At 54.3% G+C, this 21,114-nt stretch overlaps 1 protein-coding gene across 1 annotated transcript in view; it reads left to right on the top strand.

Moving 5' to 3' along the window:
* LOC132387418 (short transient receptor potential channel 2-like) overlaps positions 1-21,114 on the top strand; it is a gene marked incomplete at both ends in the record, with an annotated part of 60,166 nt that overhangs the window by 21,165 nt on the left and 17,887 nt on the right. Inside the window, 4 exon segments of the mRNA XM_059959782.1 lie at positions 4,351-4,525; positions 8,063-8,263; positions 15,158-15,320; positions 17,607-17,699. Coding sequence (XP_059815765.1) covers positions 4,351-4,525; positions 8,063-8,263; positions 15,158-15,320; positions 17,607-17,699 — 632 coding nt within the window.

The following is a 21,114-nucleotide window of genomic DNA, read 5'->3' as shown; positions in this document are numbered from 1 at the left end:
ATCTCCTCTGCACCCTCTCTAATCCAGGGAGCATTCTGGTGAATCTCCTCTGCACCCTCTCTAATCCAGACAGCATCCTGGTGAATCTCCTCTGCACCCTCTCTAATCCAGGCAACATCCTGGTAAATCTCCTCTGCACCCCCTCTAATCCAGGGAGCATCCTGGTGAATCTCCTCTGCACCCTCTCTAATCCAGACAGCATCCTGGCGAATCTCCTCTGCACCCTCTCTAATCCAGGCAGCATCCTGGTGAATCTCCTCTGCACCCTCTCTAATCCAGGCAGCATCCTGGTAAATCTCCTCTGCACCCTCTCTAATCCAGGCAGCATCCTGGTAAATCTCCTCTGCACCCTCTCTAGTCCAGGCAGCATCCTGGTGAATCTCCCCTGCACCCTCTCTAATCCAGGCAGCATCCTGGTGAATCTCCTCTGCACCCCCTCTAATCCAGGCAACATCCTGGTAAATCTCCTCTGCACCCCCTCTAATCCAGGGAGCATCCTGGTGAATCTCCTCTGCACCCTCTCTAATCCAGGCAACATCCTGGTAAATCTCCTCTGCACCCTCTCTAATCCAGGGAGCATCCTGGTGAATCTCCTCTGCACCCTCTCTAATCCAGACAGCATCCTGGTGAATCTCCTCTGCACCCTCTCTAATCCAGGCAACATCCTGGTAAATCTCCTCTGCACCCCCTCTAATCCAGGGAGCATCCTGGTGAATCTCCTCTGCACCCTCTCTAACCCAGACAGCATCCTGGCGAATCTCCTCTGCACCCCCTCTAATCCAGGGAGCATCCTGGTGAATCTCCTCTGCACCCTCTCTAATCCAGGCAGCATCCTGGTGAATCTCCTCTGCACCCTCTCTAATCCAGGGAGCATCCTGGTGAATCTCCTCTGCACCCTCTCTAATCCAGGCAGCATCCTGGTGAATCTCCTCTGCACCCTCTCTAATCCAGGCAACATCCTGGTAAATCTCCTTTGCACCCCCTCTAATCCAGGCAGCATCCTGGTGAATCTCCTCTGCACCCTCTCTAATCCAGGCAGCATCCTGGTAAATCTCCTCTGCACCCTCTCTAATCCAGGCAGCATCCTGGTGAATCTCCTCTGCACCCTCTCTAATCCAGGCAGCATCCTGGTAAATCTCCTCTGCACCCTCTCTAATCCAGGCAACATCCTGGTAAATCTCCTCTGCACCCCCTCTAATCCAGGGAGCATCCTGGTGAATCTCCTCTGCACCCTCTCTAATCCAGGCAACATCCTGGTAAATCTCCTCTGCACCCTCTCTAATCCAGGGAGCATCCTGGTGAATCTCCTCTGCACCCTCTCTAATCCAGACAGCATCCTGGTGAATCTCCTCTGCACCCTCTCTAATCCAGGCAACATCCTGGTAAATCTCCTCTGCACCCCCTCTAATCCAGGGAGCATCCTGGTGAATCTCCTCTGCACCCTCTCTAATCCAGACAGCATCCTTGTGAATCTCCTCTGCACCCTCTCTAATCCAGACAGCATCCTGGTAAATCTCCTCTGCACCCTCTCTAATCCAGGCAACATCCTGGTAAATCTCCTCTGCACTCCCTCTAATCCAGGGAGCATCCTGGTGAATCTCCTCTGCACCCTCTCTAATCCAGGCAACATCCTGGTAAATCTCCTCTGCACCCTCTCTAATCCAGGGAGCATCCTGGTGAATCTCCTCTGCACCCTCTCTAATCCAGACAGCATCCTGGTGAATCTCCTCTGCACCCTCTCTAATCCAGGCAACATCCTGGTAAATCTCCTCTGCACCCCCTCTAATCCAGGGAGCATCCTGGTGAATCTCCTCTGCACCCTCTCTAATCCAGACAGCATCCTGGCGAATCTCCTCTGCACCCTCTCTAATCCAGGCAGCATCCTGGTGAATCTCCTCTGCACCCTCTCTAATCCAGGCAGCATCCTGGTAAATCTCCTCTGCACCCTCTCTAATCCAGACAGCATCCTGGTGAATCTCCTCTGCACCCTCTCTAATCCAGGCAACATCCTGGTAAATCTCCTCTGCACCCTCTCTAATCCAGGGAGCATCCTGGTGAATCTCCTCTGCACCCTCTCTAATCCAGACAGCATCCTGGTGAATCTCCTCTGCACCCTCTCTAATCCAGGCAACATCCTGGTAAATCTCCTCTGCACCCCCTCTAATCCAGGGAGCATCCTGGTGAATCTCCTCTGCACCCTCTCTAATCCAGACAGCATCCTGGCGAATCTCCTCTGCACCCTCTCTAATCCAGGCAGCATCCTGGTGAATCTCCTCTGCACCCTCTCTAATCCAGGCAGCATCCTGGTAAATCTCCTCTGCACCCTCTCTAATCCAGACAGCATCCTGGTGAATCTCCTCTGCACCCTCTCTAATCCAGACAGCATCCTGGTAAATCTCCTCTGCACCCTCTCTAATCCAGGCAGCATCCTGGTAAATCTCCTCTGCACCCTCTCTAATCCAGACAGCATCCTGATAAATCTCCTCTGCACCCTCTCTAAAGCTTCCACATCCTCCTTATAATGAGGTGACCAGAATTACAGAATTGTTTCTATAAAAGGCAAACAACAATGGGCCCAGCACTGACCCCTGGGGAACACCACTAGTCACGGCCTTTAGACTGAAAAACAACCTTCCACTCTCACCCTCTGCTTCATATCAACAAGACATTGATTGATACACCCTCTCTGCTGGAATCTCATGCAATGTAACCTAGACCATGTAGCATCTTGTCAAAGGCCTTGCTGAAGTCTATGTAGACTATGTCACATACACAAGTGTTTCTGCAGGTGCTGGAATTCCAAAGCAACAGACACGAAATGTTTGAGGAACTCAACAGGTCAGGCAGCACCTATGGAGGGGAATAAACAGTTGATGTTTCAGTCTGAGACCCTTCATCAGGACTGGAAAGGAAGTTGGGGAGGGGGAGAGCCAGAATTAGATGGTGGGGGTGGGAGAAGGAGGACAAGCTGGACAATGTCACTGAATCAGTATGATTATCACTGAGGACATCATGAAATGTGCTGCTTTGTGGCAGCAGTACGGTGCAATACTTAAAAATATTATGTTTCTTTTTACGTTATTCGTCAATGACGGATGATGAAATTGATGGCTTTGTTGCAAAGTTTGTTGACGATAATGAAAGGTGGAGGGGCAGGTAGTTGTGAGGAAGTGGGGAGGCTACAGAAGGACGTAGACAGATTGGAGAATGGGCAAAGAAGTGGCAGATGGAATACTGTGACAGGAAGTGTGTGGTCATGCACTTTGGTAGAAAAAATGAAAGTGTAGACTATTTTATAAATGCAGAGAAAATTCAAAATATCTGAGGCACAAGGGATTTGGGAGTCCTTGTGCAAGGTTCCCTCAAGGTTAATTTGCAGGTCAAGTCTGTGATAAGGAAGGCAAATGCAATGTTAGCATCCATTTCAAGAGGACCAGAATATAAAAGCAAGGATGTAACGTTGAGACTTTATAAAGCACTGGTGAAGTCTCACTTGGAGTATTATGAGCAGGTTTGGGTCCCTTATCGTGGAAAGGATGTGCTGAAACTGGAGAGGGTTCAAAGGAGGTTCATGAAAATGATTCCAGGATTGAATGACTTGTCATATGAAGAGTGTCTGATGGTTCTGGGCCTGTATTCACTGGAATTCAGAATGAGGGGTGAACTCATTGAAACTTAACAAATGGTGGAAAGCCTTGATAGAGTGGATGTAGAGAGGATGTTTCTTATGGTGGGAGTGTCTAGGACCAGAGAACAAAGTTTCAGAATAGACGGGTGTCCTTTTAGAACGGAGAAGGGGAGGAATTTCTTTAGCCAGAGAGTGGTGAATCTGTGGAATTTGTTGCCACAGGTGGCTGTGGAGGCCAAGTCTTTATGTATATTTAAGGCAGAGGTTGACAGATTCTTGATTGCTCAGGGCATGAAGGGATATGAGGAGAAAGCCAGAGTTTGGGGCTGAGAGGAAAACTGGATCAGCCATGATGGAATGGTGGACCAGACTTGATGGGCCAAATGGCCTAATTCTGCTCCTATGTCAGAGGGTCTTAGTATAATTACTAAATAACTAGTGCGAAAGAGGAATAGAGAGGAGTTATTCGGGGGTTCACAGACTGTTCATAAATCTAATGGTGGAGGGGAAGAAGCCATTTTTAAAACCTTGAGAGTACATCTTCAGGGTCCTGCACCGCCTTGATGGTAGCAATGAGAAGAGGACGTGTCCTGGGTCGAGGGGGTGCTTGGTTATGGATGCCACTTTCTTGAGGCATTGCCTCTTCAGGAGAACTAGATTGAGAGGTGGGGCTCCCGTGCCCGAGACCAGCTGACCCGAGTGACGTCTCCATCTTTTCCCAGCTCGGGCAGTTTGTCCGCACACCGGTCATCAAATTCCTCCTGCACTCCTCGTCGTACATCTGGTTCTTGGTCCTTTTGCTTGTGGAGTCCATCCTTGCCCAGCAGTCCCGGGAATTGTCCTCGTCCAGGAAAGAGCCCATCTACATCAACTCCTTCCACATGATCTGGGTGGTGGGTAAGTGCCTGCGGATGTTGGTCGGTTCTGGCGGGAGTCGTAGCACAGTCCAGCAGAGCAGAGAAAGAGGGCCTTCAGCTCCCCTAGTACGAGCTGGCCCAGCCTTCTACCTGAATTCCATAACCTGCAGACTCTGCCTGTCTATCTGCCATCTACCAACTTTTCTGTTTGCAGTTTGTCTTCTTTGGCACACCAGTTGCTTATATACAATCTTTCATTGATTCTATTGTATGTCTGTGAATGCTTGCAAGAAAATGAATCTCTTTCTTTTTCAATCTTTTTATTGAATTTCATATATAAAAGAAACATAATATAATAATAAATAGGTTATAAATGCATAAGACTTGAAATTGAATTAGTAGTAGGATAAAAATATCCTATTAAAATACCAACATAGAAACATAGTGCATTATCAATCAAGTCTATAATAATTATATGAAAAAAATAAAAATAATCATCAAAAGAAAAAGAAAAGCAAGAAAATGAATCTCAGGGTTGTCTATCATGACATATATGTACTTTGGTAATTAGTGTATTTCGAATTTGAACTTAGTCTGACCTACCTGCTCTCAGACTAGTCAGAGTGATGGGAATGCATTCACATTGGGGAAACATCAAATCAGGCCAAGCTGAGGCTTTATAAGGCACTGATCTGGTCACACTTGGAATATTGCTAGCAGCTCTATCCCCTTTAAGAAAGGATCTGCTGTCATTGGAGAGGGTCCAGAGGGGTTTACAAAAATGATTCCAGGAATGAAAGGGTTAATGTGTGAGCAATGTTTGAAGGCTCTGGGCCTGTACTCACTGGAATTTGGAAGAATGTGGGGGATCTCACTGAAACCTATTGAATATTGAAAGGCCTAGATAGAGTGGATGTGGAGAGGATGTTTCCTATAGTGGGGGAGTCTAGGACCAGAGGACACAGATAGAGTGGATGTGGAGAGGATGTTTCCTATAGTGGGGGAGTCTAGGACCAGAGGACACAGATAGAGTGGATGTGGAGAGGATGTTTCCTATAGTGGGGGAGTCTAGGACCAGAGGACACAGATAGAGTGGATGTGGAGAGGATGTTTCCTATAGTGGGGGAGTCTAGGACCAGAGGACACAGATAGAGTGGATGTGGAGAGGATGTTTCCTATAGTGGGGGAGTCTAGGACCAGAGGACACAGATAGAGTGGATGTGGAGAGGATGTTTCCCATAGTGGGGGAGTCTAGGACCAGAGGACACAGATAGAGTGGATGTGGAGAGGATGTTTCCTATAGTGGGGGGAGTCTAGGACCAGAGGACACAGACAGAGTGGGTGTGGAGAGGATGTTTCCTATAGTGGGGGAGTCTAGGACCAGAGGACACAGATAGAGTGGATGTGGAGAGGATGTTTCCTATAGTGGGGGAGTCTAGGACCAGAGGACACAGACAGAGTGGGTGTGGAGAGGATGTTTCCTATAGTGGGGGAGTCTAGGACCAGAGGACACAGATAGAGTGGATGTGGAAAGGATGTTTCCTATAGTGGGGGAGTCTAGGACCAGAGGACACAGATAGAGTGGATGTGGAAAGGATGTTTCCTATAGTGAGTGAATCTAGGACCAGAGGGCACAGCCTCAGAATAGAGGAATGTCCATTAAGAACAGAGGTGAAGAGGAATTTATTTAGCCAGTGGGTGGTGAATCTGTGGAATTCATTGCCACAGAAGGCTGTGGAGGCCAGTCATTGGGTATATTTAAAATGGACTTTGGTAGGTTCTTCATCAGTCAGGGTGTCCAAGTTTATGGGGAGAAGGCTGGAGAATGGGGTTGAGAGAGATAATAAATCAACTGTGATGAAATGGTGGAACAGACTCGATGGGCTGAATGGCCTAATTCTGCTCCTATATCTTATGGATAAGGAAAGCTGAGCGAGAGCAGCAAGAAACAAGCCCATTCAGCCCACAGCTCCTACCGGTCCCCATCCCATTCTCCTTTGTCTTCTTGTAACCCTGTAATTGGTTCCAACACATTAGACAATTTACCCAGCGACCCTGCACGTTTCTGGGATGAGGGCGGAGTCTGGAGCACCCAGGGGCCAACACGCCGTCACAGGGAGAACTTGCAAACTCCACACAGACAGCACTAGAGGTGAGGATCAAACCCAGATCTCTGGGCTGTGAGGCAGTACCTCCACTCTCTAACACAGTAAATGAGGGGGAGGAACTGATTTTGACAGTGGAATCACGGCCAAAGAGGGAATATTTCTCGTAGCTAGTGCAATGTTCCCCTTCATTTGTAATGACCAGTGTGTGTAAAAATCCTGTGCTGTGCAATTTTTTGCTCAGTGACGACAACATTTGCGCACTGAATAATTTCTTCAATAAAAACAGTATAAGCCAGTTCTAAAATCTGCAGGCAAATCATCACAAACTCCACGTTGTCCGCATCAGAAACTGGGAAAGGAAATGCGATTGTGTGCGATCATGGAATATCCGAGGTAGAGAGTGACAGCCTTTTGTGCAGAGTTTAACTTCCTCAGAGGGAACGTTGGGTGGGATTGGTTGTGTCTGATGTGGTGTTTGCCTGCTTTTCCCATCACTGTGCGACGTTCCAGTGATGTGTGGGTCAGTGGATTCATTGGCCTCTGTGTGGGGGGAGTTGTCGCCACTATGGAGAGCATAGGCCAAAGTTCAGAGTAAAGTAGGTGTACGTCACCACGGGTTACCTTGGTATTCCTTTCCCTGCAGGTAGTTCTTCTTTTCCTTGAGCACACCAGCCCAGCTGGGGCCCAGGCTGCCAACAGCAGCTCACCACGTCTCTGTCCTGGTCCAGACTTTCCCGGGTGTAGCCCATCTTTGAGACCCTTCCCCTCCCAGGGACGTGGTCTTTGGAGCCTCTGTAGCTCTGGGTTTTTAGGGAATGGGGTACAATCGTCCTCCTTTCACAGCCAAGCTTGGCAGAATTTTGTAGGCATTTACAGGAAAATAAAGAAATACAAAAGAATTTATGAAAACTTGTCCATTAACAAAAACAGTCAATGAGTTGTGGAGATGGAAGCAACACACACAAAATGCGGGAGGAACTCAGTAGGCCAGGCAGCGCCTATGGGAAGGAGTAAAATGCCGACGGTTTACTCTCGTACCGCGCTAACTCCTGACGGGAATTGGAGCTGCACTGCTGACATTACACGAACCTCCGTGAGCAGAAATCTGAAACTTTTAAGTTGGGATTGAGCTCGTTAACCCTCCCAGTCCTCGGAGGCCCTGGCGCGAGGCTGCAGAGGGGTAATCGCAGGATCATTGGAGGCAGGGGCAGGGGACCTGGGTTTCCAGGAACACGCCACTTCCCTGGGCCGCCTATCCACAGGGCAATTGTGTGGGAGGGCACAGCCATCCGGGACAGGGACAGTGACACGTTCCTTCACCTGGAGGGTACTGGGATCTCCTCCCACAGCATGGGGTGGGGATCCAGTCACAGAGGACATTCCAGGCAGAGGTCGGACATTGTGGGCATGGGGGTCAGTATGTTCAAAGGTCAGGGGGTGAATAATCAGCTGATGCTGCCTCTATACAGGATACTTCTGGTACGAGTGTAAGGAGGTGTGGATCGAGGGGCTGCGTAGTTATCTGCTGGACTGGTGGAATTTCTTGGACATTGTCATCCTGAGTATGTACCTGGCGTCTTTCGCTCTGCGCATCGTTATCTACCTGAGTGGCGAGCTGTACTGTCAGGCCGACCCCTCCTCCTTCTACTGCCATTACTTCACCATCATTGGTGAGTGTGTGTGTGGGTGTGTCTGGCTGAGCCCCCTCACAAATGTACAAAACTTTATTCAAATACAAAAGACATACAAAGCTCAGGGGTATAGTACAGTTACTGAAAACAAAGTTAAATCGTTCTTTGCATTTATAATGACCCCATTCCCAGAAATCCCCCTGAACCCATAAAGGTTGCATACTCCCTCTCTGAGACCCTGGCATGATGTATTCCCAGAAGAGGGCAGGCGGTCGGATCGGACAGAGTCCTAGACAGATCCATGAATGGCCAACAGGGCCAGGCCCAGGAGCAAGCCTACCAGGACATCCTCTGGGCGATTTCCCCCCCACCAACACCCTGCCCCTGCCAGGTGCCCATAAACCAGGAGCAAGCCTACCAGGACATCCTCTGGGCGATTTCCCCCCACCAACACCCTGCCCCTGCCAGGTGCCCATAAACCAGGAGCATGGGGCTGCAGGGCCAGGCCCAGGAGCAAGCCTACCAGGACATCCTCTGGGCGATTTCCCCCCCACCAACACCCTGCCCCTGCCAGGTGCCCATAAACCAGGAGCATGGGGCTGCAGGGCCAGGCCCAGGAGCAAGCCTACCAGGACATCCTCTGGGCGATTTCCCCCCCACCAACACCCTGCCCCTGCCAGGTGCCCATAAACCAGGAGCATGGGGCTGCAGGGCCAGGCCCAGGAGCAAGCCTACCAGGACATCCTCTGGGCGATTTCCCCCCCACCAACACCCTGCCCCTGCCAGGTGCCCATAAACCAGGAGCATGGGGCTGCAGGGCCAGGCCCAGGAGCAAGCCTACCAGGACATCCTCTGGGTGATTTCCCCCCCACCAACACCCTGCCCCTGCCAGGTGCCCATAAACCAGGAGCATGGGGCTGCAGGGCCAGGCCCAGGAGCAAGCCTACCAGGACTTTCTCTGGGTGATTTTCCTCCTCCCCCACGCAAAATCTAACAGATCGCCCACATGGAGCAGCCAACAAAGTCAGACCCCAAATCCCTAACCCCTCCATCTCAAAAACGAACATATTGCTCACCCAGAACTAGAACCCGCCAGTCTACACCGATAATCACAAACTACAGTCTACACCGACAATCACAGAAATCTTAGCATTTCAAAAACACTCTCCTGTTGGAATCAAACTGTCACGAAGAGCAGCTGCTGACCTCCTCTGCATTTGCCTCGATGCTTCAGTCTTCCTCAACACTTCAAAATGGAGTCGATCATGGCCCCGCGCCTCGTCTCTGGTCCTCACCGTGAGGCAGCAGAGCAATAGATCATTCTGTCAAACTCCATCGCAGTCACCGACAGTTTCCGAAACACACTTGAGCCAAAAAGAACAAGTAGAAGGCATAGAAAAAGTGAAATAATGGGAGAGGTTGGCTATCTGAAAGATGTCACTTGAGGATCACTGGCTGCTCCCTCCTGGCTTCTCCAGGCCCTTGCTGAGCCACAGAGAAATCTGTGCCCTCCAGGGGAAGGTCCTGGCTCCTCCTCCCACAACGGACAGGCCTGCAGATTTTTCTCCTTCCTCTTGCCGCCTTGCCCTCTACCTCAACCCAAGCCTCCTTGCCAACTGTGCTGCCACCCTCTGCCTCAGGGTAAGGAGCAGCAATAGAGGGAAGAGCAACGGAGGCAGATGCAATGTGGGAGGCCCTGTTGTGCCACCATGGTGGAGTCAGCATCCTGGCGTTTAGGACAATTCTTACCAATATACTAGTACTCTTTGTCGTCATGCATCGTGGCTGGGGCATAGCCCAGCGGATCCGGTAATGCTCCCTCCAGCCCCGGCCGTTCCAACTCTATGAATACCTCATGATAGAGGCCCCAAACGACCTCCATCTGCCATGAACAGTATACGGGTGACCGGCAACCTCACCTCAGAATGCAGGGGAGGGAGGAAGTCTACTTCCAGGAAGTGAAGGTGCATGTTATAGAGGGTCGCCCTCTGTATGGGGCCAGTCGCAGGCTCTACCGGTACAAAGACATCTTCCACATTTATCCCCATACTCGGGGCCAGGGACACGTCTCTAAGGGACTGTAGGTAGTAAAGGGACTTCCGGTGCATCTTACCGATCCAAATACTGCCCTCTTGCCCACCCACATACACAACCATGAGAGCTTACGTCCCCTCATGAATCAAGGGTAAAGGGAGATCGTATTACACCATGTTTTTTAGAGATATCACACTGAAAGGTGGTGACTCTTCAGTAGTTCTTTCACCTGAAACTATGGCTCCTCTGTACAAACTAGGTCCAGCCATGTTAGAGCCCCACACAGTCAGAAATCAAATTGCTGCTGAATTAATTCAGTCATAAGATTTATCCGTCTTTCGAAAAGCATTTCCACGAAGAGGGAAAGCACAGTAGTCTCCTCCGCACAGCCAGGGAAGTCTGTGCGGTGAACTCCAGCACTGACACCTCCCTGTCCATGTTCCACTGTCCGAGTTATAGTCCAAGGATTCGCCACAAAACCTCACCCAGTCATCCCGGGCCAAGTACCAGGTGAATGAGGGCTTACTGATGTTAACAGCGATAGAAATCCGCCCCAGCTCTCAGTAAAAGTCGCAGGCACAAACCTTGGCAAGCCACCAGCCACTGCTGCTGCCTGAGCACAGACTCAACACAACTTGGCAAAACAGCCTTCCTCCAAAAAGAAAACTGCTGCACTTCATCACCTCTGTCCTACACCTTCCTCTGTCATCATCACCATTCTTCAGGCTTTAATTTTGAATTAAATCAACTTTTCCTGTGAGTTCACACATAGTACTGCCCGATGTAACACCTTCTACCCAGTGTACGGGGGAAGCACCCAATGTACGGGGGAAGCACCCAATGTACGGAGGAAGCACCCAGTGTACGGAGGAAGCACCCAGTGTACAGAGGAAGCACCCAGTGTACAGGGGAAGCACCCAGTGTACGGGGGAAGCACCCAGTGTACGGGGAAGCACCCAGTGTACAGAGAAGCACCCAGTGTACGGGGGAAGCACCCAGTGTACGGGGAAGCACCCAGTGTACGGAGGAAGCACCCAGTGTACGGGGAAGCACCCAGTGTACGGGGAAGCACCCAGTGTATGGGGGAAGCACCCAGTGTACGGGGGAAGCACCCAGTGTACGGAGAAGCACCCAGTGTACGGAGGAAGCACCCAGTGTACGGAGGAAGCACCGAGTGTACGGGGAAGCACCCAGTGTATGGAGAAGCACCCAGTGTACGGAGAAGCACCCAGTGTACGGAGGAAGCACCCAGTGTACGGAGAAGCACCCAGTGTACGGGGGAAGCACCCAGTGTACGGGGGAAGCACCCAGTGTACGGAGGAAGCACCCAGTGTACGGGGGAAGCACCCAGTGTACGGAGGAAGCACCCAGTGTACGGGGGAAGCACCCAGTGTACGGGGGAAGCACCCAGTGTACGGAGAAGCACCCAGTGTACGGGGGAAGCACCCAGTGTACGGAGAAGCACCCAGTGTACGGAGAAGCACCCAGTGTACGGGGGAAGCACCCAGTGTACGGAGAAGCACCCAGTGTACGGGGGAAGCACCCAGTGTATGGAGAAGCACCCAGTGTACGGGGGAAGCACCCAGTGTACGGGGGAAGCACCCAGTGTACGGAGAAGCACCCAGTGTACGGAGGAAGCACCCAGTGTATGGGGGAAGCACCCAGTGTACGGAGAAGCACCCAGTGTACGGAGGAAGCACCCAGTGTACGGAGGAAGCACCCAGTGTACGGGGGAAGCACCCAGTGTACGGAGAAGCACCCAGTGTACGGAGGAAGCACCCAGTGTACGGGGGAAGCACCCAATGTACGGGGGAAGCACCCAGTGTACGGGGGAAGCACCCAATGTACGGGGGAAGCACCCAGTGTACGGAGAAGCACCCAGTGTACGGGGGAAGCACCCAGTGTACGGGGGAAGCACCCAGTGTACAGAGAAGCACCCAGTGTACGGGGGAAGTACCCAGTGTATGGGGGAAGCACCCAGTGTACGGAGAAGCACCCAGTGTACGGAGAAGCACCCAGTGTACGGGGGAAGTACCCAGTGTACGGAGAAGCACCCAGTGTACGGAGAAGCGCCCAGTGTACGGGGGAAGCACCCGGTGTACGGAGGAAGCACCCGGTGTACGGAGAAGCACCCAGTGTACGGAGGAAGCACCCAGTGTATGGGGGAAGCACCCAGTGTACGGAGAAGCACCCAGTGTACGGAGAAGCACCCAGTGTACGGGGGAAGCACCCAGTGTACGGAGAAGCACCCAGTGTACGGAGAAGCACCCAGTGTACGGGGAAGCACCCAGTGTACGGCGGAAGCACCCAGTGTACGGAGAAGCACCCAGTGTACGGAGAAGCACCCAGTGTACGGCGGAAGCACCCAGTGTACGGAGAAGCACCCAGTGTACGGAAGAAGCACCCAGTGTACGGAGAAGCACCCAGTGTACGGAGAAGCACTCAGTGTACGGAGAAGCACCCAGTGTATGGAGAAGCACCCAGTGTACGGAGAAGCACCCAGTGTACGGAGAAGCACTCAGTGTACGGAGAAGCACCCAGTGTACGGAGAAGCACCCAGTGTACGGAGAAGCACCCAGTGTACGGAGAAGCACCCAGTGTACGGAGAAGCACTCAGTGTACGGAGAAGCACTCAGTGTATGGAGAAGCACCCAGTGTATGGAGAAGCACCCCTGCGAAAGGAGATTTCCAGTGAGGTCTTCCTCCACCGCTAGATGGTAACACGGACCGTCAAGGTGTGTCCGGTTGGCAGACAAAGGTGGGCCTCCCTGCGAGACGGCTCACGTTGTGTGGGACCCTCTCCCAGGTGGTATCCCGAGGCCTGTGTCCGACAAGCACTTCCGACCCATCAGGTGGTGGTGCAGCCGGAACCCCTCCACTTCCCCGTGTGCCCCCCTCGGTACCACCCCCCCACAGTACTGCCCCTCCAACAATGTGGCACTGTCTGGGCTGACCATAACTCTGCTCTGGGTGGGGGGAGTGTGCTGTCTGTACACCCAGTGTCACTCCTCAGTGAAGATACCCCACCCTCGGAACCAGTTCAGGGACATTGAAGGATGCAGAGGCGGAAAACGCAGTGGGGACAGGGTGGGATGTGCTGGGTCACAGTAGGGCAAGGGGATGAGCTGGGACACAGTGGGAATGTGGTTGGGATGGGGAGGGATGAGTTGGGACACAGTGGGAATGTGGTTGGGATGGGGAGGGATGAGTTGGGACACAGTGGGAATGTGGTTGGGATGGGGAGGGATGAGTTGGGACACAGTGGGGATGTGGTTGGGATGGGGAGGGATGAGTTGGGACACAGTGGGAATGTGGTTGGGATGGGGAGGGATGAGTTGGGACACAGTGGGAATGTGGTTGGGATGGGGAGGGATGAGTTGGGACACAGTGGGGATGTGGTTGGGATGGGGAGGGATGAGTTGGGACACAGTGGGGATGTGGTTGGGATGGGGAGGGATGAGTTGGGACACAGTGGGAATGTGGTTGGGATGGGGAGGGATGAGTTGGGACACAGTGGGAATGTGGTTGGGATGGGGAGGGATGAGCTGGGACACAATGGGAATGTGGTTGAGATGGGGAGGGATGAGTTGGGACACAGTGGGAATGTGGTTGGGATGGGGAGGGATGAGCTGGGACACAGTGGGAATGTGGTTGGGATGGGGAGGGATGAGCTGGGACACAGTGGGAATGTGGTTGGGATGGGGAGGGATGAGCTGGGACACAGTGGGAATGTGGTTGGGATGGGGAGGGATGAGTTGGGACACAGTGGGAATGTGGTTGGGATGGGGAGGGATGAGTTGGGACACAGTGGGAATGTGGTTGGGATGGGGAGGGATGAGTTGGGACACAGTGGGAATGTGGTTGGGATGGGGAGGGATGAGTTGGGACAGTGGGAATGTGGTTGGGATGGGGAGGGATGAGTTGGGAGGGATGAGTTGGGACACAGTGGGAATGTGGTTGGGATGGGGAGGGATGAGTTGGGACACAGTGGGAATGTGGTTGGGATGGGGAGGGATGAGTTGGGACACAGTGGGAATGTGGTTGGGATGGGGAGGGATGAGTTGGGACACAGTGGGAATGTGGTTGGGATGGTGTGGGATGAGTTGGGACACAGTGGGAATGTGGTTGGGATGGGGAGGGATGAGTTGGGACACAGGGAATGTGGTTGGGATGGTGAGGGATGAGTTGGGACACAGTGGGAATGTGGTTGGGATGGGGAGGGATGAGTTGGGACACAGTGGGAATGTGGTTGGGATGGGGAGGGATGAGCTGGGACACAGTGGGAATGTGGTTGGGATGGGGAGGGATGAGTTGGGACACAGTGGGAATGTGGTTGGGATGGGGAGGGATGAGTTGGGACACAGTGGGAATGTGGTTGGGATGGGGAGGGATGAGTTGGGACACAGTGGGAATGTGGTTGGGATGGGGAGGGATGAGTTGGGACACAGTGGGAATGTGGTTGGGATGGGGAGGGATGAGTTGGGACACAGTGGGAATGTGGTTGGGATGGGGAGGGATGAGTTGGGACACAGTGGGAATGTGGTTGGGATGGGGAGGGATGAGTTGGGACACAGTGGGAATGTGGTTGGGATGGGGAGGGATGAGTTGGGACACAGTGGGAATGTGGTTGGGATGGGGAGGGATGAGTTGGGACACAGTGGGAATGTGGTTGGGATGGGGAGGGATGAGTTGGGACACAGTGGGGACAGGATGGGATGTGTTGAGGCGCAGTAGGAAGTGGTGCAGATGTAGTTGTGGATGGGGGGGACATGTTGGGACACAACTGAACACTGGGTGGCAGCGGGACCTGTATGTATGGGGGGCTGGCGGTGGGAATGCGCTGGGTGGTAGTTCTGAGTGTATGTAATGGCCAGGATCTGCTCTCCCCCCCCCCCACAGAAAGACACCAATGGATGCAGGAAGACCCACAGATGGTGGCCGAGGTTCTGTTTGCTATCACGAGTATGCTGAGTCTGGCTCGTCTTACCTCCATCCTGCCCGCCCACGAGACCCTCGGAACCCTGCAGATATCTATTGGAAGGATGATCGATGACATGATGAGGTTTGCCCTCCTGAATTCCCCACCCGCCTGCCTATGATGGAGAGACGGTTAATTTCCCCAAACCCACCGTCCCCCGTCACCTCTCTCTCAGCTTTCGACAGCAGTTATCATGAGTGATGGAGAGACACTAAATCCCCCCTCAAACCCACTGTCCCCCGTCACCTCTCTCTCAGCTTTCGACAGCAGTTATCATGAGTGATGAAGAGACACTAAATCCCCCCTCAAACCCACTGTCCCCCGTCACCTCTCTCTCAGCTTTCGACAGCCGATATCATGAGTGATGGAGAGACACTAAAGGTTAACATGCAAGTTGAGTTGGTGGTAAGGAAGGCTAGTACAAGATTAGCATTCATGTCAGGAGCAAAGATGTGCTGCTGAGACTTGATAAGGCATTGGTCTGACCGGAGTTTGACCACTGAGAGCTGCTTTCAGCCCCTTATCTAAGAAAAATGTGCTGGCATTGGAATGATCCCGGGAATGAAAGGGTCAATGTCTGAGGGGTGTTTGAGTGTATTTAATGGAGTTTAGAAAAATGAGGGGATCTGGTTGAAGCCTTCGATAGAGTGGATGTGGAGAGGATGTTTCCATGCTGTGGGAGTCTAGTACCAGAGGACACAGATAGAGTGGATGTGGAGGGGATGTTTCCTATAGTGGGGGGAGTCTAGGACCAGAGGACACAGATAGAGTGGATGTGGAGAGGATGTTTCCTATTGTGGGGGGAGTCTAGGACCAGAGGACACAGACAGAGTGGATGTGGAGAGGATGTTTCCATGCTGTGGGAGTCTAGTACCAGAGGGTACAGATAGAGTGGATGTGGAGAAGACGTTTCCTATAGTGGGGGGGTCTAGGACCAGAGGACACAGATAGAGTGGGTGTGGAGAGGATGTTTCCTATAGTGGGGGAGTCTAGGACCAGAGGACACAGATAGAGTGGATGTGGAGAGGATGTTTCCTATAGTGGGGGAGTCTAGGACCAGAGGACACAGATAGAGTGGATGTGGAGAGGATGTTTCCTATAGTGGGGGAGTCTAGGACCAGAGGACACAGATAGAGTGGATGTGGAGAGGATGTTTCCTATAGTGGGGGGAGTCTAGGACCAGAGGGCACAGATAGAGTGGATGTGGAGAGGATGTTTCCTATAGCGGGGGAGTCTAGGACCAGAGGGCACAGATAGAGTGGATGTGGAGAGGATGTTTCCTATAGTGGGGGAGTCTAGGACCAGAGGACACAGATAGAGTGGATGTGGAGAGGATGTTTCCTATAGTGGGGGAGTCTCGGACCAGAGGACACAGATAGAGTGGACGTGGAGAGGATGTTTCCTATAATGGGGGAGTCTAGGACCAGAGGACACAGATAGAGTGGATGTGGAGAGGATGTTTCCTATAGCGGGGGAGTCTAGGACCAGAGGACACAGATAGAGTGGATGTGGAGAGGATGTTTCCTATAGTGGGAGAGTCTAGGACCAGAGGTCACAGATAGAGTGGATGTGGAGGGGATGTTTCCATGCTGTGGGAGTCTAGGACCAGAGGGCACAACCTCAAAATAGAGAGATGTCCACTTAGAACTCCGATAAGGGAAAATTTCTTCAGGTAGAGGTTGATGAATCTGTGCAATTCATTGCCGCAGCCAGCTGTGGAGGCCATGTCATTGTGTATATTTAAAGTGGGGATTGATAGGTTCATGATTAATCAGGGTGTCAAAGGTTACGAGGAGAGGGCAGGAAAAAGGGTTTGAGAGGGATATGGATCAGCTGTATTCCAGGCATTTTCCAGAGCAGGTTACGTGGTCAGCACAACCTTGTGGGCCGAAGGGCCTGTAGTGTGCTATGGATTTCTGTGTTCTGTGATGAAATGGCAGAGCAGACTGGATGGGCCAAATGGCCTGATTCTGCTCCTATTGTGGACATATATGACAAGAAATCTATTTTTGAAGATGCCCTCGATTAAGGGCAGAGTGGTGCCTGTGATGAAGCTGGCTGAGTTTTGAACATTCGGCAGCTGTTTTCTACGTACCAGACTGTGATACAACCAGTTCGCATGATCTCCACAGTGCAATGTACATATGTGAGTGTCTTTGGTGAAGTACCCTTCCCCCCCCACCCTGACCTTGCTCGCTCCCTACCTACCTCCTCCTCCTCTCTCAGCCGACCCATCTCCCCCAACCTTACCTCCTCGCCCTCCCTCCCTCCACCTCCCCCACGACTCACAGTCCCCAACCGAGTAGGTACGTGATCTGCGATGTCTGTGACGGTGGCATGTGGAAATCTCACGTGTTTGCATGTTTCCAGGTTCATGTTCCTCTTGATGATCATCCTCACCGCATTCCTGTGCGGGATCAACAACATCTACGTCCACTACGTCGACCTCGATCGCCTGGGCAAGTAAGGGACCTTCAGCAAGCCCCCTCCCTCACCGAAACCGTCTGTCACACAGACCGGACACTCCCCACCCCACCAAAACCGTCCCTCACAGACCGGACACTCCCCAACCCCACCAAAACCGTCCCTCACAGACCGGACACTCCCCAACCCCACCGAAACCGTCCCTCACAGACCGGACACTCCCCACCCCAGCGAAACCATCCCTCACAGACCGTACACTCCCCACCCCACCGAAACCGTCCCTCACAGACCGGACACTCCCCACCCCCACCGAAACCGCCCCTCACAGACCGGACACTCCCCACTCCACCGAAACCGTCCCTCACAGACCGGACACTCCCCACCCCACCGAAACCATCCCTCACAGACCGGACACTCCCCACCCCACCGAAACCGTCCCTCACAGACCGGACACTCCCCACCCCACCAAAACCGTCCCTCACAGACCGGACACTCCCCACCCCACCGAAACCGTCCCTCACAGACCGGACACTCCACACCCCCACCGAAACAGTCCCTCACAGACCGGACACTCCCCACCCCACCGAAACCGTCCCTCACAGACCGGACACTCCCCACCCCACCGAAACCGTCCCTCACAGACCGGACACTCCCCACCCCACCGAAACCGTCCCTCACAGACCGGACACTCCCCACCCCACCAAAACCGTCCCTCACAGACCGGACACTCCCCACCCCCACCGAAACCGTCCCTCACAGACCGGACACTCCCCACCCCCACCAAAACCGTCCCTCACAGACCGGACACTCCCCAACCCCACCAAAACCGTCCCTCACAGACCGGACACTCCCCAACCCCACCGAAACCGTCCCTCACAGACCGGACACTCCCCACCCCACCGAAACCGTCCCTCACAGACCGTACACTCCCCACCCCACCGAAACCGCCCCTCACAGACCGGACACTCCCCACCCCCACCGAAACCGTCCCTCACAGACCGGACACTCCCCACCCCCACCGAAACCGTCCCTCAAAGACCGGACACTCCCCACCCCCACCGAAACCGCCCCTCACAGACCGGACACTCCCCACTCCACCGAAACCGTCCCTCACAGACCGGACACTCCCCACCCCCACCGAAACCGCCCCTCACAGACCGGACACTCCTCACCCCACCGAAACCGTCCCTCACAGACCGGACACTCCCCACCCCCACCGAAACCGTCCCTCACAGACCGGACACTCCTCACCCCACCAAAACCGTCCCTCACAGACCGGACACTCCCCACCCCACCAAAACCGTCCCTCACAGACCGGACACTCCCCACCCCCACTGAAACCGTCTCTCACACAGACCGGACACTCCCCACCCCACCGAAACCGCCCCTCACAGACCGGACACTTCCCACCCCCACCGAAACCATCCCTCACAGACCGGACACTCCCCACCCCACCGAAACCGTCCCTAACAGACCGGACACTCCCCACCCCCACCGAAACCATCCCTCACAGACCGGACACTCCCCACCCCACCGAAACCGTCCCTCACAGACCGGACACTCCTCACCCCACCGAAACCGTCCCTCACAGACCGGACACTCCCCACCCCCACCGAAACCGTCCCTCACAGACCGGACACTCCCCATCCCCAACGAAACCGTCTCACACAGACCGGACACTCCCCACCCCACCGAAACCGTCCCTCACAGACCGGACACTCCCCACCCCACCAAAACCGTCCCTCACAGACCGGACACTCCCCACCCCCACTGAAACCGTCTCTCACACAGACCGGACACTCCCCACCCCACCGAAACCGCCCCTCACAGACCGGACACTTCCCACCCCCACCGAAACCATCCCTCACAGACCGGACACTCCCCACCCCACCGAAACCGTCCCTAACAGACCGGACACTCCCCACCCCCACCGAAACCATCCCTCACAGACCGGACACTCCCCACCCCACCGAAACCGTCCCTCACAGACCGGACACTCCTCACCCCACCGAAACCGTCCCTCACAGACCGGACACTCCCCACCCCCACCGAAACCGTCCCTCACAGACCGGACACTCCCCACCCCCACCGAAATCGTCTCTCACACAGACCGGACACTCCCCACCCCACCGAAACCGTCTCTCACACAGACCGGACACTCCCCACCCCCACCGAAACCGTCTCTCACAGACCGGACACTCCCCACCCCACCGAAACCGTCTCACACACAGACCGGACACTCCCCACCCCACCGAAACCGTCTCTCACACAGACCAGACACACACCACCCCACCGAATCCGCCCCTCACAGACCGTACACTCCCCACCCCACCGAAACCGTCCCTCACAGACCAGACACTCCCCACCCCCACCGAAACCGCCCCTCACAGACCGGACACTCCCCACCCCACCGAAACCATCCCTCACAGCCCGGACACTCCCCACCCCCACCGAAACCGTCTCTCACACAGACCGGACACTCCCCACCCCCACCGAAACCGCCCCTCACAGACCGGACACTCCCCACCCCACCGAAACCGCCCCTCACAGACCGGACACTCCCCACCCCCACCGAAACCGCCCCTCACAGACCGGACACTCCCCACCCCCACCGAAACCGTCCCTCACAGACCGGACACTCCCCACCCCCACCGAAACCGTCTCTCACAGACCGGACACTCCCCACCCCCACCGAAACCGTCTCTCACGCAGACCGGACACTCCCCACCCCCACCGAAACCGTCTCACACAGACCGGACACTCCCCACCCCCACCGAAACCGTCTCTCACACAGACCGGACACTCCCCACCCACCAAAACCGTCTCTCACACAGACCGGACACTCCTCACCCCACCGAAACCGTCTCTCACAGACCGGACACTCCTCACCCCACCGAAACCGCCCCTCACAGACCGGACACTCCTCACCCCACCGAAACCGTCCCTCACAGACCGGACACTCTCCACCCCACCGAATCCGCCCCTCACAGACCGTACACTCCCCACCCCACCGAAACCGTCCCTCACAGACCAGACACTCCCCACCCCCACCGAAACCGTCTCTCACGCAGACCGGACACTCCCCACCCCCACCGAAACCGTCTCACACAGACCGGACACTCCCCACCCCCACCGAAACCGTCTCTCACAGACCGGACACTCCTCACCCCACCGAAACCGCCCCTCACAGACCGGACACTCCTCACCCCACCGAAACCGCCCCTCACAGACCGGATACTCCCCATCCCACCGAAACCGCCCCTCACAGACCGGACACTCCCCACCCCCACCGAAACTGTCCCTCACAGACCGGACACTCTCCACCCCACCGAATCCGCCCCTCACAGACCGTACACTCCCCACCCCACCGAAACCGTCCCTCACAGACCAGACACTCCCCACCCCCACCGAAACCGCCCCTCACAGACCGGACACTCCCCACCCCACCGAAACC

The sequence above is a fragment of the Hypanus sabinus genome, unplaced genomic scaffold, assembly GCF_030144855.1.
Source record: "Hypanus sabinus isolate sHypSab1 unplaced genomic scaffold, sHypSab1.hap1 scaffold_1840, whole genome shotgun sequence".
Lineage (NCBI taxonomy): Eukaryota > Metazoa > Chordata > Chondrichthyes > Myliobatiformes > Dasyatidae > Hypanus > Hypanus sabinus.
Note: the sequence above shows the minus strand (reverse complement) of the source record. Positions and strands in the feature narration are given on the sequence as shown.